Raw genomic sequence first — 21,304 nt, forward strand, 5'->3', positions numbered from 1 at the left:
AAGAGACGGAGAATTACAGACATTTCGAAATGGCATATCATGTGGTGATAACCAAGCAACAACTACGCCTGTTGCTTCAGCATCTCCTCTTGAACCACTTTCAGCACAAGTAGATGATCAGCCAGCATTAATAGAGCATCCACACGATATGTTCTCTGGTGACTTCCTTGGTCTGAACAGTGATAATATCCTCTTTCTCGATCACATCTTTATGGACGACGATAATGGGTCAACGGAGTGGCTTGGCCTGGAGAGTACACCACTTCAACGAGTCTCTGTCCAAAGTGACAGCCAGCCTGTCACGGATGCACAACAAGCACAGTATCCAGCAGAAATATCGGGCGAAAATATTGGCCAAGACAACGCAGTAAATTTCTTAAATACAACTTTGACTGCTGCACTACATTGTTACTTCAAATTTGCAGCACCATGGCTGCCAATTCTACTGGAAGACGCCTTCTGGGAAGACTATCGCAATGGAAAATGTAGTCATGCCCTTACATCCGCCATGGCCTGTCGTGGTATACCCTTCACAGAAATTCCAGATAAATGGAATCTCCAACAACAATATGCGTCCGATTTCCGAGAAGCATTCTTGGAAAGTCGAAATATCGCCTCTGAAGAAGGAACCATCAGACTCGATGACCTCGAAGCATTAGCTCTTATGGTCAATTTCGAATACGAAGATTCCAATACTCCGCCACTCTATGCGAATCTTGGCAGACTTTTCTTAAAGCATGAATCGCTCGTTTTGATGACGTTACAACTTCGTGTTCAAGATCGTGTTACCACGAGCTCAACCTCTGGCTCAGCAGTGAGATTGTCCAGGGCTAGAGAGCGGCGTGTGCTTCTTTACTGGCATGTCTATGGCCTTGATGCCTTTCACTGCTTGGATCGCAAGCAGGTATCTCTTGTTCCTGACCGGGAAATTATTGAGAATGATGATTTGCCACCACACAATGCGAAAGACTTTCTCGACGCAATTTTTGGACTTACAGTTATTGCTCGAAAGATTTTGCAGAGGTTGTGTAATAACTCGGCAAAGCGTCATGGTGTTGACCCTAATAATGTGGACGATTTATATACACAAATATATCAATGGAGGAATATTACTTGTCCTCCACATTTGCGGAGGTACGAAGTTAGTCCCGGGGTATTGGCGACTCAAGACAATCACGAAGGCTACCTGAATGAGCCACAGAAATACATTCAACTTCACAGAGCTGTGTTATGGACATTGGAGATCAATTGTTTGATGCAGATCGAGTGTTGTGTGACCGACTTTGGCATCAGAGACAGCAATTTTTTACAGAGAGAGATGGCCACAGCACGCGTGAGATATGAAAGTTTGCGTGCTTTAAGTGATAACCTTGCTATATGCCGCTGGGTTGACCTACACGCCATCTGTGACGAAGATGGTAATCAGCACTCTCTGGTCGATCTCGCACCTTTAGCGTTGCGCAATGTTTGTGCCGGACTATGTTTTTGGACATGCCAAAATGGCATTAACTCGTCTCACAATTCGATCTTACCGGGTGTTTCTGATAGAAGAGATCCCCACGTCCGTGGACAGAAAAAGTTAATGGACGATCAAATTGAGAACGCAAAGTTTTTACGAGATACAGCTGCAAAGGCAACATCGCACAAAGATACAGCGAGTATTCTCGAGCGCTTAGACAAACAAATTGCCTTGTTTGAAGAAGCTTTGAGCAATTCTTTAGGAGATGAGTGATACGGATTGCATGTCTCTCTGCTGTTATCAATATCTAGGTCTAGAAAGAGCAATACTTGCATTAATGTTTGATATGAATAATATAATCTTATCCATCTATGTAGCCGACTCAAAATAATCAAGTATAATATGATTAATTATTAATTATCAAAGAGTTATAGTTACGTTTTCCTTCTTCTACAAATTACCCCAGAATACATAGACTGCACGTGTTCGGACCGAGATAGTTCCGAGTGGCTCTCCGACTCCACAGCTTATCGCTGACTATCATCCCCGACCTTCACGAACGAACGTGGACTTGGAAAAGCTGCCTGGACCATTGTCAAGTGTCCATGCCCCCATGATTCTCTATGACCGACGTCGATGCCTTTCGAGATGCGGAGTACATCGCTGACGTCTCTGGTGTTTCGCTCGATGGTACAGACTCGACGGAGCCAGGGCCTCTACCGGCCAGTGGCCAGAAGAGCCGCGTGAAGAAGCTCCAATCCGCAGCCAAGGTCGCCTTCATCGATCGACTACTTCGAGATCTCGATATTCTAATATATTGTCAATTATCTGCCTTATACTACATGGAGTGAGTGATTCCCTCAACCTAGCTATATTTTCCAACCCCCTCTTTGACTCCGCACCTGGGTACATCTTACGATCTGGTGTAGCTCTTAGAGAGATGATATCCCTTTAAAAGTAAAGAAGCTTACACTCTTTGCCCAGCTGCTCTATAATACTCTTCGCGCTTCGAGCCATCGTGGAACTGATCTTCTTCACGCCGAAAGCTCCACCCTTCGATCCAACACGCAACCAACCATTCATCGGCGCAATAATCGCAAGTAACCTCTTCTGCATGTTCTTCCACGCCTTCGTCATCCGTCCTCAAGCCGGTGAAGACACACGCGGATACCTACATGGCGGTGTATTTATCGATTTCATCGGCCAAACACCCGTCTCAGTCTTAAGACTAATACTCTTCGACACCTTAATCCTTCTCATCGACTTGATCATGCTGGGCCTGATTATCGAACGTGTGAAGACAGCAGCAACCGCCGCTCCAAATACAACGAGTACAGAACAAGCCACTACAACTTCAAATACCAATTCCACTCAATCCGGAGGCCAGGATCATGATGCGGAGGAGCGGGGCATGGTGCGGGGAACCGAGGAAGATGGCGAAGAGCAATCTGAAACCACGACATCATCACCGGTCGCGGAACACGATGACTATGTAAATGATGAACGAACGACACTCCTCGCGGAACCGGGTGAAAGCAGCTCCGTGCATACGCGTGACGGCCACCCACTTGATACTTTCTCCGCAGGCCAGGCTGTTATTGTGGAGATGGGATTCTTGACTACAATTCGAGATCAATGGAAGCATTCGACGACACCACAGCGTCCATCGGGCTATTTCCCATCTCCGGAGACAGCAACTTTCTTGCGACAACGTTTTGGATTGCAGGTTGGGACTGACGGACGAATCGTACGAGTGGACCGATAGAGCATCAACCAGCATAGGATTACCGCATCTGTATTTTAGCTACGACATAAAACTCATCCAGTGCCGGTAGCGCTGGCTAAGCAAGATTTATTATTCCAACTTGTAAAGGTTACACGTGGTAAAAGGAATAAGTAGATCTCATAATAATGTATGGTACAAATCGAATATCAACCCAGATACCATAAAAATCAGTCCTTCTTCTCCTCACCGTCCTTCTCCTCACCATCCTTCTTCACCCTCCGATCAAGAATCTCATCAACAATCCCCAATTCCAACGCCTCAGCCGCACCCATGAAATAGTCACGCTCCATAAGTTTCTCAATCTCATCCAAACTAAGCGTCTTCTTCCCAGTAAGATGACGTTGGTAAATCCGATTAAGTTGTTCGCGCACGCGCAAGATTTCCTTCGCGTGGATTGCGATATCAGTTGCTTGTCCAAAATATCCACCAGAAGGTTGATGGATCATTATCGAGCTGTGTGGGAGGCAGTATCTCTTTCCAGGATGTCCACCGCAGAGAAGGAGGGAGCCCATTGATGCAGCTTGGCCCACGCAGATTGTGCTTACGGGTGAAGCGATATAAGTCATGGTGTCGTAGATTGCTAGGCCTGTGGACGGGACTTGCGTCAGTTGAATTAAGATTTTGTAGTTGACATGGCATTGGGGAGCTAACCGGCTGTTACGGAGCCGCCGGGTGAGTTAATGTATAGATGGATGGGTTTCTGGGGATTATCGGCTTCTAGGAAGAGTAGTTGGGCGACGATGGAGGCGGACATGGATTCGTCGACTTCACCGTTTAGACAGATGATGCGTTCCTGGATATGTTAGGTATTTTGTGTAATTGTTTTGATCGCGGTCATGATTTCATACTTTTAGCAACCTAGAAAAGATATCATCTGAGCAAAACGGTTAGTCGGTAACTCTTAAAGTTCTGGTATATTATGTGAGTGAGGGAACGTACATGTGTGCCAGCCTCCTCCCTACCATGGAATTAGCTATATCTCTTTCCTATCTTATCGGGGACTTTAAGAATCAACGTACGACTGTCTCTGTTACGAAAGGAGTCGGTGTCCAGCCCCGCGGAGGTGTGCGGTTGAATGAGGGGGCACAGTTGGAGAAGCATCGTGAGACTGGTGCAGGTCGAAAGATTCTAGTTGATATCCAAGGGATTGACCCTACTAGGCGTTGGACAGAAGGCGTTGGACGCATCATTATGAGTTGGGTGGTGAGGGATGGGAGTTGGAGTTGGAGTTGGAGACGGGAAGGGGAAGGAAGCTCCCCGAGGCGGTTAGCTTTGCGATAAGCTTGGCGCTAAGATAAGATGCAGCCGCAGCTAATGTGGGCCACCACTTTGCAGTATGTACTTTTGGGTATGAAATGAGATCTCATTGTATATTTTGGAGACTATTCATGTTGGAAAATAATTACCAGATCGACCTCAAAAGAGACTTGCCATAAGCGGAATCTTGAACTTGGCATGTTTAAGTCAAAATGGAAGGGCTGTTAGATGTGATGAATAATGCTTGAAAGCGCGGAGGACATGCTGGTTAAGCGCGCACTAGGCTGCAGATGTTATGCTCGCCAATAAAGCCGAGGTATACTAATAATTAGCCACTCGGACTATTTTTCTATTATTTCTCCGCGAATTAATGCCGATGATATCTTTCAATGCACAAATGAAGTCACCTCGCTAGTGGCAAACCCCGCTCGTGCTCTCCGGGCTCATATAACTTGACGATATCAATTCTCCCCAGTTCCCTTTTTCTTCTCATCACCACAGTCCCTTGACAACTAAATCCCAAAAATCACTGTCAAGCGAGCCAATTGCAATAAACATGTTGGCAGTTCTGAAGACCGCCAGCATTATCAGCTTTTTATCGCTTTTACAAGTAACAGCTGCAATCGGACAAGAAAAATCCTTCAACCTCAGAAAACGATCCATCACCTGTCTTAAGGTCGGCGCTACAGCAACTGCAACCTGGGAAAACAGTGCTGGTCAGAAATGCTCGTTCACGGGGATTGTGGGTAGTAATTATGGCTCGAATAGTGCCGGCCAGGGAGAGTATGTTCTTACCTTTTTGTGGAGGAGTTGAATAACCTCCATACGCGAGTTTAATGCAAATTATGCGGCGGAACTTGGATGAGCTAATCGATATTCCCTTGTCGGTTACTCATGTAATGGCCGCTGTGGTGCAGGCTGTTCTGGGACTGCATTGGGCAATGCGTATACGCAGGACTGTTTTACGCATGATATTTGCTCCTATTTTGAACATGCCAGTGGGGGTTCGAGGTAAGATACTATGCTTAAATTTGAGCTTGGAAGATCAATTGGGAAATAATGACTTTTGACTATTTGATAGCGACCCTAACTGCGGTGCTGCTTATGATGCCGCTGTAGACGACACTTTGCTTGGTGTTGTCAATGGCTGCTCTCAAAGTAATCCGACTGAAGCGGTTCAAAAACCTGCTACAAGCCCGAGTTGCCAATAAGATGAAGTGTCAGCAGCTTAGTTGTCTCAGAAACTACTCGTATAGACTCTCTTTTAGATATCGTCAGAAGCCTTTTTGAGTTCAAACCCCCGACATAAAACCCGATCCAGTCCAATGTATGATCCAGCGAACAATCCGAAAATCTGTTCAAAATAGATACCTATGGTTTCTTGTATCCTATACAGGAAACTCTCCTTCATGCAATTTGTCTTTCTAAGTTTTGGAGATTCTCAAAATCCATTGCGTATTGTGTTTGTAGTATATTTTCCACACAAGATATAGCCTTGATTTAAGTGTGAGCAAGTACATACGACCATAGGGTGTGGAGAACAGGGCTTCCCATCCGCTCAGCCGTACTTAAGCCACATACTAAACGTGGTCAGTACTCCAAGAGCCCTGCATCTTGAAACAGCGTCGCTTTTTGTCTTGGGGTGAGTACGGGTGTTATGGGTGAGAAATATGGAGATTGAGAACGGGGCAAGAATACCCACCGCGATGCGTTATCTTCGCTCCGAACCTGCAAAATCTGCAATGGTAGATAATTAATAGCCCGAGGGCGTAAGTGCAGCCTGTCATTCCTTAATTTCTTGTTTGAGCCCGTCAAGTCGATAGAAGATGCTCCCAGAAGAAATACAAACGAAGCTTGAGAGAATTGCACGTTTTCAGAAGCGGTGGCAGAATACACGGAGGATCTTAGGCACCAGGTACCGTCATATGTACTTTGTTCTAATTCCATCTGGAATAAGTCTGCCGTAAAAGTCCTGTTCAAGTATACGTCTTGAAACGAATCCTAACTTGAAACATGCTGAGTTGGTCCAGATAAAACAATCTGTCAACTGGCTCCTACTGAATTGCATTTTATCTGCCCTTGAGAAATTGATTCGGGGAAAATACCATCATTATATTTTTATTTTCTTGTCTTCGTCTCGAGGAACTCGGAATGATAATTGAGAGTTGTATGTGGAATAGCAGAAATGGGGTCGTATTGGAACAAACAGCTATTACTAGTCATAATCGTGGTGGATATTATACATTTATTTAAGAAAATTTATACGCCGACATGGTTTCAAGGCAACGATATACTACTTGAGGTTTATTTCATTCTGAGATTCATTGATTTTTCGCTCAAAATATATATAGGATATATCCCTCCATCTACGAGTACCAATTTTCCTGAGTTAGTTCCGTCATCCTCCAATGTCGTCTGAGAGATCACTAAACAGCGGGCCACATCTAGAAAAGTGATCATCAATGTGAGTACATATGAACTCGTATTTCTTGTTGAAGGACCAGACATTCAGTTTCAGTTACTCTGCACTATCTATATGGCTAGCAGAAAGTTAGATTCTTTATCCAGAACTTCTATTATCACTTACCTCCTTTCTCCATCTTCATCATTCCTCTCTTTTCAATACATTTTTCGAAATATCTGAGCAACGACCGAGTTTATATCGATCAATGCTACCATCTTTCTGAATCTATCCTTTAAACCCGAAACAATTCTTTCTCTCTATACGCTCCAGAAAATTGACTGGGAGAGTATCACATTCGCTAACGTCTGTCTATCTCAATCTCATATTCGATAAACGACACTCATCGATCACATTCCTATCTTCTATCATCACATCTTTTCTGACAATGAAGGTGAGTGCCCAAGTTAGCCCGGATCGATTGAACTAGCTTGTTCATAAAGCATATAGTATCGTGACGACCCAGGAGTGGCATCCTATGTCTTGAGCATAGGACAGCGCAACACAAGGGAAGTAGTCGTCGATTCCTTGTGGCAAAGGATCTTACAGATAAGTTTCCCCTATCAACACAATTATTTACATGAAAGAGAAGAATACTCTCATCCACGTTCGCTCTCCAGAGCGAATGTTACCCTAGCAACTCTGCAAAACACAGTACGCCAAAAAGTCCTTGTGGTAGAGTGCAAAAAGAGCCCCGATAATAGATTGGGGTATGCTCCCCCAGGGGTATGGGAAGGGGCCAAAGTTCAGCTAAAGAACTTTTTGCTTAGCTATCGACAGACTCAAGAGCCGTTGGCTTGCGGAATATACGCAATTGTTGGAGTTGGCAACTTTGCCAAATTCTATCATCTTAGAAACAGCTCTGATGATCTTGAGGGTTTCGAGGGCAATTTGACAGCCTTAAATGTTGACAGAGACGCAAATCAAGTTCAGGCCATACTTGATTCGATGAGGAATGAAATTGAAAATGCATTGTGAAGCGCGCGAAGTAGCTTTTATTGTTATAGTTATTCATACCATTGTGATGAGCTAGGGTTTAGGGTTTAGTCCTCCATAGCGCCCATTTAGGTAGCTGTTTGTCCAGATAGTTTCATCTTTCATCTTCTTCTCTCCTTTGTTTGTGGATCTAGCCTCTAGTCATTGGCTACTTTATACTAGAAGAATTCTTTTTACTTTCGTTTTTCAAAAACATATTCAGATATTTCATAATTTCCTCGACATGATTTCTCTATCGAGTTTTTGAAACGGTATGGTATATTATAGATTTTTTGGTCGTTCCTATACATTGACAATATGAAAGCCATTACCAAACTCGTTAAAAGATATTGTAAAGTTAAACCATATTGATTATCATCAACAGAATGATAAAGTCATAGATGATATCTAATTAATTTAATCGATCTGAAAATAGAAGGAAATTTGATTATACCCTTCGGGTCAGTTTTCTCTTCCGAATCATTAATAGATCTTTTCTTCCAACAAATATCGAGCTCAGAAAAGAAAAGATATAAATTTGTTTTTAATAACGCAAATAGAAGTCCTATTCTGTCAGGTGTGTCTGTATTGAGGTCTCACGCTAATTATACATCGGTGATTTTCATCTGGAGTTTCCAGGCTTATATTGATGGATTTTCTAGCTTTTCTTTTTTCTTTTTAGTGAAGAAATCGGACTTTTCTATCAATCAACAATCAAAAGTTAGAAGAAGGCCAATACTGTTTATTTTTAGAGGTATTAAAATAACAAGGAACCACTTTACCACCAATAAGGAAACGAATTTCTAATCAAATGAAGATTGTAAGATTAATCATACACTTTCATATCTAACGCGTATAATGAAATAAGAGTTACATGAATTTTATTTTTATATGTTGCTTGGTCTTCAAATCATTGTATATATACAGATGACCACCTGAAATTAGGTTTCTGTTACAATAAGTATGTTCTCTGTCGATATTAAATCTCCAATTATAGTGTCATTCTATTCACAACGATACCAGAATACCGAAGAAAGTAGGTAATTTCATAGAGAATATTGAATTAAAACAAAAAGAAAATCTATTCAGATACAGGCAACCTGCGGCATTTGCAATTACAGCCTCTGGCTTCAGGATCAGGACCGGCCTCAGGCTTATAACATGGAGTTCGTAAGATCACCGAGACCTATTAGATTTCAGTACTTACGAGAATTGAACCTGCAATTATTGTTGCAATCGCTTCCTGAACATCTTTCAGTATTTCCTAAATTAGGCCTTTTAATCCAATTCGGAGACCTTTCGTACATACGATAGAAATTCGAAAATGATAATTAATGTAGGGAGAGCTTAGGACATATCAAGGTATTTAGTTCATATTTACGCCCGACGACAATATCTTTCAAGTCGGGCTAGTGGCGTTGACCAAGAAAGTAGTTTTACCAAATCTGAGGCTTGTTTAGTTTGAACAGTTGTGTAGAGTAGATATGGCTGATTCATCTCATGACGTGGGAGGTGATGATGCAGCGCTGATGGGCATACCTGGCCGTTGGCATAATAATTTCACTTTATCCAAATGTTGAAATCCAAAATACACCCCGTCCAACCATCTGAAGATTTCTTTGCTTCTTTTTTTCCCCTCGAAGACAAGGCTTATGTCTTTTTTGTCTCTCAGCTATCAATCAAAATGCAGGTTCCCCCGCAATGCTGTGCATTATGTGCACGGCAGAACCCAATGGACGATTTGGAGAATAGTCAGTATATATTATCACAGACATTGAAACCACAGCTGATGATACCAGTCCAAACATTTGGACCACAAGAGTCCACGGTTATCCGCAGTATGTTTGATGATATTATCAGACAGATTATGTTAATTAACCTCTGTAATACAGAGAGCGAGCTTTTTGTTCATGATTTCTGCTGGAAAAGGCTACTAAAGCATTTTGAAAGGCCACCCAATTTTGATAAATTGATTGAAGTACTACAAGAGACACCTATGCCAAATTACAGAGAAAGTAACAAGATCTCACCAACCCTCTCAGTATTCTGATTTTTACCCGTTTGACACATATTTCCAGGATGCAAGACAAGAGACCGCATATCAGGAATTAAATCATTGAAGAATATACAGATGGAAAGGCTTCTGCGTCCGCGCAGAAGCCAAACTTGCATTCCAAGTTTGAGAAGACACTGCGGGAAAGTCGATTCCCAAAAGGAGCCTCAGGATTGTTTCCAGGTCCTTCCGCTGGAAATTCGATTCAACATCGTTCAATACATATCCACCCCTGATTTTTTTAATCTCAGGCTTTCATCTAAAGCCATAGTTACTTTATTTGAAAGCCCGCAATTCTGGAGAAGGAGATTTCCTCTGGATGGAGAACAAGGCTATTTCAGTTATCTAGAGGAGGAAAATTTTCAAGATTGGAGACTCTTATATCGATATACTCAATTATCCAAGTTCGAATGGCCACTTATAATGAATGACTGGAAAACACAATGGCTTGTGAATGAGAATTTACGAGATCGATATATGATGTTTGAAGATCCAAACTATCCTTTGATCTACAGCAGCTCACCACTAGAAATTGAAGCTCCCGATGGAAGTTTTCGCTGGAAAATAATTCAGCCATATTGCATGGTGCACAAAAGGGAACATCTGCAATCCGACGATCATTTCCATATCATATCTCTGCCTAAATCCAAATTTGGTGCACTTCAATGTGGGAGATGTGGACGGCAAGGGTGTTTTACAAAAACACATACAATTCCGATCTCTTATCCGATTTTGAAGATTGCGGTTTCTGTTCTTGTCGAGGATAAACGAACATATATATCCGGTTTCGATTTGATCCACGGATCAAATATCCTAGATACGCAATTCGGCTACAGAATTCCTGGAAAACAAGTGACATTAGATCTTCATGGTCAAAATTTGCAGGGATTCCAGGTCGCGAAAAGGGGCCCCGCCATCACCGCCATTCGCCCATTGACAGATACCGGCGAAGATGGCTTTTACAGTTGGGTCGGTGATCCGGAACATGGTATTAAGTATAGCGCGTATCTGGGTTTAAATGAGGATATCGCAGCCATTTTGGGAGATTTTCAGGTGAGCTAAAGACTTGGAATTTGCTCTTCAAAAAGGAAAAAGCGCATATCTGAATTTTTCAGAGCTGATAAGTGTTGACATCTAGGATCGTAAATTGGTAGGACTTGCAGTACGCTCAGGATCCAAATCCAACATCGGCCACTCGTAATATCATGATATTCTCTCCCTATACTAAATCTTTTAGCTGTTGGGAGGCATACAAGAATCGGATATTATTCTCATAACTGGTGTTCTCTTTGGTCTGGATGATTGCTTGTTCTGTTCAGTACTCGCAGTAACTTTTGCTAATTTTCGTGAATTGCTTGATTATATTTTTCTTTTATCTTCTTCTTGGATGCCCAATAATGATTGATAAACTCCAGACAGGTCGAATGTATGCGCGTTTCATTCATATTCCCCTTGTCCCATAGAGAAAACAGAATGAAGAAGCTCGAGCGATAAGACATGGGCATGTAGTTGTCGCTTCTGACCCAGTTCCGGACAATGACAAGACCGTTTACGCTCATGCCCGCGGTATTTTCATAGTCCGCCAAGGTCATAGAGCCGACGCTATTCCCATCGTGGAATGCATGGCTTACTTGGCTCGAATCCTTCTTCGTACCTATAGGTCCTAGATCCGGCATAACCTCATGTGCCCCGTAATTTGGTCCAGTAATAACATGTGGGGGAAATCCGGGGCGATTCTAGTAGCGGAAACCCGGGGTATATGCGCTCGTTGTAACTTTACTGGCTCTCTTAGCATGGCGGAAAGGCTACTTTCAAGCTCAATTCCGGGATTTTCAACTGAGCATCTCTCATACTATGAATCAAAATTGTGATTCGGAGGCGGAACGGGCTTTCCTTAGTCCGTGTTGGGTAATGGTTATGGATTAAAAGTTTGAGCCTCCCTCGCGGATGGAAGATGTGAAATGAGTCCCTCTTTTCTTAGTATATCATCAACTACGCGTTTTATCCGGAAACCCGAAGCCAACGATTTTGCCTCGACAATATGACGATCTCGAAGGGAATCGATACTTCAGAATTCGGCCTAGGAAAGCAAATCGTAGATGGCTTTATTAAATATGTAAACTCCCTCGGAATTGCAGATGAGAAAGATAACTACTCTGGTGCGACAGCTAAGTCTGATGCTAGGGAGATCACCCTTGTCCGCAAATTAGATATGAGAATTATACCTGTAATGTGGGTAGTATAGTTTTGAAACTATACAAGAACTATGTACTCGATTTAGGTAAAGTCCATTCTAATATTACAGATCAAGTCCTGTCCGGTGAGATAGCTCGTTGGTTCATTAATTGGCGTTGAAACAGTTCGTCAACTACACAACTATATATTATTCTTTTGTCAGGCAAAAAAGCAAAAAAGCAACTAACAATCCCTCTTTCAAGCTCACCTCGTCTATATTCAGCGATACGTATAACCCTAAAAGACCTTACCAGAGAGTACTGGAAACGAAACCTTGTAATTTCTGTCTAAAAAGGCTCACTGTGTGTGCTAGACCTGCGATCTCTTTACTATATTCCTAAGCAGATAAGGGCTATGTGCAGATGCCAAGAGACCGAGCGTCTTAGGGGTATACTACTGAAAGCCAGCTCAGCTGAAAGGGGCCAAATATAGATCACTCGTACTCACTCGTACTCATCTCCTATTCTCTCCCCATTCGACACCCACCCGACTACTGGCGGCGTTTGAGCCATACGCCGGCAGGTTAGTAGTATGGTGGGTGACCATATGCGAATCCCTGCTGTTGTATGTTTCTGTTTTTTGCTTTCTTATTTGGTTTATTATTTTTGGATATTCTTTTTTTTCACCGAGCATCAGAGGAGTCCACAGACGGGAGGGAAGGCATAATGCCTCCTGTGTGCCTACTAAATCATTAGCTAGTGTATCAGATTTAGCAGGGCATGGCTCAAATCAAAATCCACGGCTCGACTATATCGATGCGAACATAGCCGTTTATCGATTTCTCGGGTGGTGGTTGTATAGTACCAAAAAAAAAAAGGTGAAAAGGTTACGTTCGGGCCAGGAGGACCAACACCCCGTGGGTTCTCCTTGGGAGTGTTATAAGAAGGGTGATCTGCATTGTCATCTGCGCGGCTTTCTCAAGATGGAGGAATCCGTAATATCTCGCATAATTGAATATGGCTGCATGATCTTCTGCATGTGTAACAACAGTTGCGTCAAACATTTGCGTCGATCGACGGAATGTCGCAGCCGATCTGTTTTCAATGCTAGGCATTTATGTTGGGGATTCGTATGAACATTATGACAGCGATATCTCCAATGTATAGTATGCAACAACGATAAGACTTAATGAGTCCATACGTCAATGTACCCTTGTTTCATATAATTTCGTAAAGGAAGGTAGTTACGAAGTATTATTGAATCGGATTTTCTCGATTACCATTCACAAACGAGCATTATTCCTAGTTCTCGTTGGCTAAATATCGAAATGTGGTTCAGACAGCGATACCATAATAAGGAAGAAGATCGAGGTGGTGTAACTCACATGGCATATCCTTCTATTTCCAATCTACATGTTGCTAGGCGTCTTTAAGCGATATCTATACCAGTGGCATTGATCGATCCAGATACACTAAATCGAGAGAGACAGTCATCAACTGCATTAAACTCATATATTGTAATATGTAAAGATCCCGAAGGAAGAGTGAAGTATGGTTTGTTCGCTATTTTCCCTTTTCTACTTGTATTTGGTAAAACCAAGGCTTTTTTTGCGTTTAAAGACACCAAAATTTACAAAAACACAGTAGCCAGCAGGCGTATTTCTATTTACGATATCGATCATTTTGTCTTATTTTTCCTACTGCGTTCAAAGTAGTGTTTGAATCTTTCTTGGCGAACTATTGTTTATTTTTCTATATATTCTTCTTAAGTAAATTAGCAAGAGCTAGCATCTAAGATGAACATTCCTCGATTTGAACTTATTGCAAGAGGTTCGAGCCGGCCCGTCCGGTGAAAGAGGTCAAGACCTCCAGCGATTGCATTGCTAGCACAGGCAAAATTCTAGGACTCTGGCTGGCTGATATGGGGGCAATAAGCAAGCGCGTATTTCCTTGTCTTTGTGTTACAATCACCTCCGAAGTACATGAGTACACGCTGAGACTCTCTTTCTAAGCCCAGCAAGGCATAAGCATGGATCATCCCTTGAGCAGACCGCACTTAAGCTTTGCGCACTAAGCTTAGCCTTGACCCCACACCTAGATGGTATAAAACATTCTGTATATCCCAAAGTAAGCGAATTCTGTGTTACACAAATTCATATTAGATGATCCTTAGTTGACCCCCCCTTGCCGGCTGAGAATTCGCATGTACACCCCCTGGATGAACGTCATGCTTGAAATCAACAATTTCAATCAATCGGTTTTCTTTTTGCTAAATTGCCGAGAGTAAATTAGTTAGTGTACATAAATATTTCATCCCCGACTGAAGTATCCAGGAGGGGACACAACTCTGCCTATTGAAGATAAACACTATGAGGGTCTTTACTTTAGTATTTTCTCTGTTGATAACGGTTGCCACATCGCAAACTCACGATGATGGTGCTGAAACAATCAACAACAGCCCCGGCCATTCCAGCAGTTTTGGTTATACTGGTCTTGAAGGTCCGCTGAATTGGTATGGTTTGGACAGAAAACATAACGGCCTTTGTGCCAAAGGTCGATACCAATCGCCAATCAATATCAACTCTGAAATTCATTCTGGCCGTGGGGGTATCAGCATTCAGATTCCAAGCGCAAGCGCCGACTTTGAGAACTTGGGTACTACAGTCGAGGTTGCTCTATCCAACGGACTCCTTTTCACCCCGACTGGTCGCTATAACCTGGCACAGTTTCATTTTCATACGCCTAGTGAGCATCGTATTCATGAGGAGGAATATCCTTTAGAAGTCCACTTTGTCTTTAAAAATCCTGGTAAGTGAATTCCCATGTTATTTTCTTCGATTTTGGCCTACCAAGCTTCCTATATTCTACACAAGTTGACTAATATGATATTCAGCTGGCCGCGTCGCTGTCGTTGGTTTTGTATTCGAAATCACCGAAAACAGAAGGGGAAATGCTCTTTTCGAGAATATTTTCTCTCAAGTTCATAAGATCGCCTCTCCTGGCACCTCTGTGAGGTTGAACCGCCTGATGTTTGGGGATCTCGCTGCGCATCTTGAAAGCAACCCTGTATACCAGTATTCTGGCTCCCTCACCACCCCGCCGTGCACTGAAGGTGTGTCCTGGTTTGTCAGTTCAAAGCCTCTAGCTTTGAGTACGAAGATGTTTAATGCTATTAAACACGTTCTCAAATTCAACGCTCGCTATACACAGAATGCCCTTGGGGAGAAAAATCTATTAGAGGTGGCTGCTTCGGAATTAGATCTAGCCAGCCCTGAGCTGCATGAACCTGTGAAACACGAATTGAGATAGAGCCATGCATCAAGGATATGAAAGTTAGTCCCGCTGAACAAGTCAGACTGGTATAAATTTAGTATAAGTCGATAATAGAGAGGTCCGGGTTAGCGGGCAAGCTTTATGCTAGCTATAGGACATGGAGAATGAAGTTATATCGAACGCATGTAAAGCCGACTAGAAAAGTTTATATAGTCTTTTAAGTATCCCAAGTACCAAACGGATCTTAAGATAATGGACCTGCTGTTGAATACTCCGGCCGACATGCTCCTAGTGGAGAGAATGGAGGTAAGTCCTGGTACAACCAGATCCAGTTGTAGTCTCGTGGTGACTTTCAAGCGAATCTTTCCTATTCGATTGATACGCCGGCGAGAGCATATGCTGAGACGCCAGTCAAGTGGGATGTTCTTCATCATAATATCTTCCCTTCAATGCGCACATATATCTAGAAAGATAGACTAAGCTTCTCATCAAGTTTTAACCGGTAAGCTTTCCAAATAAATGAAGCATTTGATTTTTCAATAGCTGTTTTATTGGCTGTTCGAGATGCTCAAAGTAATACGCAGTAACATATCAAGTCTTTGATGACTGAGTTTAAACTCCGGTAATAACCACAATAAATATAGGTAGCCACTAACCATGACTCCGCAAATTGTGATTTTGGTTAGCAAGAATGCTAACCAAAACCAAGGCCATGTCGCTGTCAATATCGATATCAGCACCAGCAACCGGGGCAATGCGGGCTAGTGATAAAAGCGAAACCCGTATGTCTTATTCCTCTACTACATGTCACCATCTTAATACTTTTTCTGCCGAAATCCTCGAATGCGACTATTGGTTGTCGGATTCGGCCCTTTGGAAAGGGCTGAAGTGGCGCCGGGCTAGGGCTAGGACAAAATCGTGGGCGCTAGGTGACCACCACCATGCAATAGCCGTTGTATGCTTTTTTTTTTTTGGCTCGGCGGTTTGTAGGTACAACGTGAATTTTGGTGTCCAGTTTCGCATATATTAAAATTTTTGTTTGGTATTTGTATTTGAATGAAAATCCATATTTTATCGATGGGTTAAGTATTAGATCCTGAGTCTCTATAGTATGTTTGGATGGTGGAATGCATAGATCTTACCAATCCGTCGTAGTAAACGTAGATTTTTTTTCTAAATGGATTGGGATATATATCGACAAACACAATACCTATTGGATTTTCAAAATCCCCAAAACTCAGAAAGAGAAATTGTGGAAGGAGGATTTCTCCGCAGACACCTCAGTTTCGTTCCATAAAAGAACCTCCGTCTATGGAACCGGGTATCTATCTAACATGATGTTTCTGATCCAAGGACTGGGCATGCCTTGATGGCGGCACATGGCCAAAGTATTATCAGTGGAACATGACAGCTTCCCTGGGAAGATAGGCTTAATGATAGGTATCCTGGGTTTAGTCTCATGACTGTCGAGGATCTTCTACCCTATTCTAAGGCTGGACAGTAGCATTGTCAATGGTGACCTGTACTGAATTTAAATCTTTACATTTTTCAAGAAGTATGCACCTTTCTGGAGAACGACCCAAGGTTGGACATATGTACTCATATCTCAATATATGGTAATTTTGATTTCGATGCGTAGTCGGTACGTTATTTGGGATAAAAGGGGCTTGATCAAACTCATCTTCACCAGAAACAATGATATTGGATTCTCAATCTATGGAGTTCGACTATAAACCCCAGAAGACAAGGCTGAAATACTGTAGATGTGTTTCTCCGCAAATGGAGCTCGCTGATTGGCCAGTCTCGCGGAAAAGAAAACATCACTCGTCCTCCTTTCTCTTCTCTCTTCCGCACTTTTTCACTTGCCTCACTCCAAATTCCAGCATGGAGTGTGTCGCGCATGGGGTGTCACATGCGACATTGCAAATACGCATGTTCCGTCAAATCCTCGCATCAACTCATCGTCCGCGACCTCTCAACCGTACAAATCCAAGCACGCGCGCGCACTTCGCCCAAGCTTCCCCAAATACTAAGCCGGCCTCCAACAGCTCAACCACAGATACTTCTCCTTCAAAGCTACTACCGCAATCCCCTGTAATCACACATCCTCGCTCCGGAATCAAGAAACAGCGAAAATCCCGCCCCACGCCCGAAGACAATGCCGAGTTGAAGAAGAATCCCTGGGCCGTTGCGCTTGCGTCGCCGGTACGCATGTGCGTGGCGACGGGCACAAGACTGCCACGACGACTGATGGGTGTATACGGACTTGTGAAAAGGCCGGAAACAACACAAAGCTATCTATTACCATTAGATATGATCAAAGATTCGATCCAGAAACGCTCAGTCGAGGACGATTCCTTGATGCCAGTCTCCAATCCTGACCAACCGGCCAATATGAATGTTTCTCCGCTCGTTGCTCGAGATAAGAAACTTGCTCAGAGGCCTGTTCTTCATATGGTTACTCTTGGTCCGTTAATGCGGGCTGTGACTCCTTATTTGGCGACGAAAGTGGGTAAGAAGCCTGGTGTGGCTAAATTAATTCCCTATCGATGGAAATACCCACTTGGACCTCTCAATTCAACGGACCTGAAGGACTGTGTCTGGAGACCTGATATGCCAGAGTTCTTGTTACGAAGTATGAGGGAAGATATCGTTAAGAAAATTATGAGCGTAAATGCGGAGCAAGAAGGCGAGAATGATATTATCTGGGAAACTCTGGATATAGACGAGTCTTGTTCAGAGGTCACCATCCAAGCTGCGCTTTCTAAGCTAAAGCCTTCGAACGATGAAGCGTGTGGTGCGGTCCTGCTTTTTGGCTCCAAAGAAGAGCACGCGAATGAGCAGAATGATCCCTTGGAGACAATATTCCACCCTAGATCTTTGACCAGGATTCCTGTTTTCAACTTTTCGGTGATTCTTTCCGATAGCCATCTCGAGATGCTACGTCAATCATCAAGTGCACATCTTGGGCAAACCAAGGCCCTTTTTTTCAGACCAGATGGGAGTCGTGAGAGTACAAACTTGATGCTGTACTTATGGAAATTGCAGCGCTTCCTCGCTGAAACTCCTTAAATGATCTTCGAAGGACCTTGTATTATAATACATTACTTGAACGATTATCTTCTAGTATATACTATCAATCATCAAATGATCATCGACGATGCAACACGGAAGTTGCATCCCAATGACTCGATGAAGGTTCTTATCTTCACTACATACTCGAATTGTTCCAGAATTGTATTGAACTAGTTTATCATTCCTCGTGCTTTCGCCTGTGATATTTCAGCAAAGAGTCACCTCAGCCGTTCAGTTCAGCTAGGGCTTTGTTGGTTAGTGTTCCACAAAGGGCTTAATAATTGGTTGGGGGCCGGCCGAGACAACGCGGAATTTCAACAATTCTGACCAATCTCGCCAGCAAATTACCCCTTTATCTGGAATATCTCAAGAGAAATCACATCGACTTAGCCTTAGCTTCTCATTCTACTATTTCAAAGGAGACTTTTTGAGTCGAATCACTCCTTACTGAGATCTTCCAACCCCAAACATGTCTTCCTTATACTTCCAAACCATCGACGCATCGATCCACGTCAGAACCACTCAACCAACCAATAAAGATAACCAAAGACCTCTTCTTGTCTTTATTCACTACTGGGGTGGTTCCTCTTCAACCTGGCACAAGCTTACGACGCCAAATACTCCTACTTCATTGACGTCCGAATATCCAACACTTGCCATCGATCTTCGAGGCTGGGGCAAATCGGCCTCACCAGGTGCCGGAGATGAAGGATCATGCTCCATCAATAATATGGCATCCGATGTCTCTTCGATCCTGTCTCAAATCACGACGAAGCCCAACCATCATCAACTACTCCAGCACGGCTTCGTACTAGTTGGTCACTCCATGGGCGCGAAGGTCGCAATGACAAGCCTTATTCATTTATCTAAGGATTTAATGGATATTTTGAAAGGCTTTGTACTTGTTGCCCCTGCACCACCTGCAGCACTTGATCTCCCAGCAGAGATGAAGGCCCAGCAACAGCTCGCTTATGAGTCTGAGGAGAGTATTCGGTGGACCATTGCGAATGTCCTGGCGAATGCTGAAAATCTGACTGATTACGATACGTCTCTAATAGTCCAGAATAGCCTGGGTGGTACTTCATCGGCGAAGAAGGCCTGGCCTTTGTATGGAATGCAAGAAGATGTTTCGCAACAAGTGGCACAAGTCTTGGATAAGTGTTCTGGTCTTCGGGCACGCGTACTGGTTGGAGAAGGTGATTTCGTCGAGCCGAAGGAACGGGTTGAGTCTGAAGTTGTGCATTTCCTCGAGAAACATGGTGTTGAAGTGACTCTGAAGACGGTGGCTGCGGTAAAGCATTTGATTCCCCTTGAGAACCCAGCTTCGATTTGTGAAGAAGTCTACCAATTGTGAGAAGGGCAAAATTGAAGATTGTATCTATATATCTTCTTGTTTGTATATCACATGCATGAGCAAGAAGCACCTAAGCCTCTATGACTAAAAAAAATAAACCATCTATCATCACGTCATCTACATGAAATGCAATCATGGCCTCTCTCATGAATCCGACTCCAGCAGATCAGAGAGTTTATCCAAGTAGGCGTGTGGACGCACCGACCCAGAAACAAAATCCTCCTTGGAGCTGACACCAGTCAACACTCCAAGCGTACCTCCAAGCTTACCTTCCCTTCCAAATCGGATATCGGTATTGGCACGATCTCCAACCATGCATGCACGAGACCGGTCAAACTTAAACTTGCCTTCGATGGCATCCATCATAGCCTGAGCAGGCTTGCCCAGAGCTGTAGGCTCCTGGCCCAACATCATGATCAATGGCGCACTCATAGACCCAGCACCGGGGAAAAGTGCACCGGAATTGGGCAGGGTGGAATCAATATTGGTAGCAAGGAAAACGGCACCACGCTTAACATAGTGATATGCGAGAGCCAGCTTGAAGTAGTTGAGATGGAAATCCAGACCAACGAGAACGACACCCACTTCAGGGTCTAGTAAGGATTCATCTCCCGCTGCGATCAACTTGTAGTCTTCGGGTTTGATATCGCGACGGTACGCCGGATCGGTACCGCCAATAAAGGGAACATTCTCGGAACCCAATTCTTGCTCGATGCCAGTTTCGCCGATGACATAGACCTTGCGCTTGTTTTCGGGCAGTTTTAAGATACGGGAGATATAGATGGAGGCGCTGTATGAGGAGGAGAAGACCTCTTCCTGTTGGTTGTGAGTCATTGCTATAATACCTTGAGCGAGAGGAGATTGCCGAGACTTACCACTGTGCTGGGGATACCTAGGCCCTCTAGTTTCTTGCAATAGTCCGCACGGGACTTTGTGCTATTGTTTGTGACAAAGACTACTTGCTTGCCTGGGTTCCTTGTCAGTTATATTCTCGCGACTGGGTTGATGTGACCCAACAATTCTGGATATTCGCGTACCATTCTTGCGCAGGAGTTCGAGGGTTTCGACAGTTCCGGGAAAACAGTGATCACCGGACCAAAGCACACCTACAGGTCAGATATAAATCAGTTATCGTCTCACAAGATTACGTCGGGGATGTCAATGCGGGGATCGAGCTTGAAGGGATGGAAATCATGGCAACGCACCGTCGCAGTCGAAAAGGAATACCTATAGCGAGCCACGACGTTAGTCAATTGAGGCTAATTTGTGAGTGCTATAGGTAATTCAAGGGAGACTCACATCAAACTTGGCCAGGAACTCGCGCAGACCGGCCTTGTCGCCGGTCAAATAGCGGGGTACCTCGGACGCGGGGGTTGACTCGGTCATGATGGGTGCGCGAGGAAAGGAAGAACAGAAAGATTGCGTGAAGGTCGTGCG

General features: G+C 43.6%; 10 protein-coding genes across 10 annotated transcripts; 8 read left to right on the top strand and 2 right to left on the bottom strand.

Moving 5' to 3' along the window:
• Positions 1–148: 148 nt before the first annotated feature.
• On the top strand, positions 149–1,732 carry N7469_005259 (fungal specific transcription factor domain-containing protein; the record flags this gene model as incomplete). The annotated part of the gene is made up of 1 exon (XM_056644179.1): positions 149–1,732. One exon carries the CDS (start codon positions 149–151, stop codon positions 1,730–1,732), a length of 1,584 nt encoding a protein of 527 aa, XP_056500993.1.
• A 350-nt stretch (positions 1,733–2,082) lies between these two features.
• On the top strand, positions 2,083–3,224 carry N7469_005260 (DSC4 family protein; the record flags this gene model as incomplete). The annotated part of the gene is made up of 2 exons (XM_056644180.1): positions 2,083–2,306; positions 2,444–3,224. 2 exons carry the CDS (start codon positions 2,083–2,085, stop codon positions 3,222–3,224), a joined length of 1,005 nt encoding a protein of 334 aa, XP_056500994.1.
• Positions 3,225–3,412: 188 nt separating this feature from the next.
• Positions 3,413–4,435, bottom strand: N7469_005261 (ATP-dependent Clp protease proteolytic subunit; the record flags this gene model as incomplete). The annotated part of the gene is made up of 5 exons (XM_056644181.1): positions 3,413–3,843; positions 3,897–4,038; positions 4,094–4,119; positions 4,185–4,203; positions 4,265–4,435. 5 exons carry the CDS (start codon positions 4,433–4,435, stop codon positions 3,413–3,415), a joined length of 789 nt encoding a protein of 262 aa, XP_056500995.1.
• Positions 4,436–5,058: 623 nt separating this feature from the next.
• N7469_005262 (uncharacterized protein) lies at positions 5,059–5,713 on the top strand (the record flags this gene model as incomplete). The annotated part of the gene is made up of 2 exons (XM_056644182.1): positions 5,059–5,285; positions 5,584–5,713. The coding sequence occupies 2 exons, from the start codon at positions 5,059–5,061 to the stop codon at positions 5,711–5,713; spliced, it is 357 nt and encodes a 118-aa protein (XP_056500996.1).
• Positions 5,714–10,414: 4,701 nt separating this feature from the next.
• Positions 10,415–11,658, top strand: N7469_005263 (uncharacterized protein; the record flags this gene model as incomplete). The annotated part of the gene is made up of 2 exons (XM_056644183.1): positions 10,415–11,044; positions 11,455–11,658. The coding sequence occupies 2 exons, from the start codon at positions 10,415–10,417 to the stop codon at positions 11,656–11,658; spliced, it is 834 nt and encodes a 277-aa protein (XP_056500997.1).
• Positions 11,659–12,032: 374 nt separating this feature from the next.
• On the top strand, positions 12,033–12,315 carry N7469_005264 (uncharacterized protein; the record flags this gene model as incomplete). The annotated part of the gene is made up of 2 exons (XM_056644184.1): positions 12,033–12,223; positions 12,297–12,315. The coding sequence occupies 2 exons, from the start codon at positions 12,033–12,035 to the stop codon at positions 12,313–12,315; spliced, it is 210 nt and encodes a 69-aa protein (XP_056500998.1).
• Positions 12,316–14,534: 2,219 nt separating this feature from the next.
• N7469_005265 (uncharacterized protein) lies at positions 14,535–15,474 on the top strand (the record flags this gene model as incomplete). Its single annotated transcript, XM_056644185.1, has 2 exons — positions 14,535–14,973; positions 15,059–15,474. 2 exons carry the CDS (start codon positions 14,535–14,537, stop codon positions 15,472–15,474), a joined length of 855 nt encoding a protein of 284 aa, XP_056500999.1.
• A 1,848-nt stretch (positions 15,475–17,322) lies between these two features.
• Positions 17,323–18,510, top strand: N7469_005266 (uncharacterized protein; the record flags this gene model as incomplete). Its single annotated transcript, XM_056644186.1, has 1 exon — positions 17,323–18,510. One exon carries the CDS (start codon positions 17,323–17,325, stop codon positions 18,508–18,510), a length of 1,188 nt encoding a protein of 395 aa, XP_056501000.1.
• A 472-nt stretch (positions 18,511–18,982) lies between these two features.
• N7469_005267 (alpha/beta fold hydrolase) lies at positions 18,983–19,867 on the top strand (the record flags this gene model as incomplete). The annotated part of the gene is made up of 1 exon (XM_056644187.1): positions 18,983–19,867. The coding sequence occupies one exon, from the start codon at positions 18,983–18,985 to the stop codon at positions 19,865–19,867; it is 885 nt and encodes a 294-aa protein (XP_056501001.1).
• A 144-nt stretch (positions 19,868–20,011) lies between these two features.
• Positions 20,012–21,253, bottom strand: N7469_005268 (uncharacterized protein; the record flags this gene model as incomplete). The annotated part of the gene is made up of 5 exons (XM_056644188.1): positions 20,012–20,683; positions 20,743–20,834; positions 20,905–20,973; positions 21,073–21,094; positions 21,167–21,253. The coding sequence occupies 5 exons, from the start codon at positions 21,251–21,253 to the stop codon at positions 20,012–20,014; spliced, it is 942 nt and encodes a 313-aa protein (XP_056501002.1).
• Positions 21,254–21,304: the final 51 nt, after the last annotated feature.

This window comes from Penicillium citrinum (genome assembly GCF_028827155.1).
Source record: "Penicillium citrinum strain IBT 23319 chromosome Unknown utg000004l:1.0-2404223.0:1.0-2405248.0, whole genome shotgun sequence".
NCBI classification, from domain to species: Eukaryota; Fungi; Ascomycota; class Eurotiomycetes; order Eurotiales; family Aspergillaceae; genus Penicillium; species Penicillium citrinum.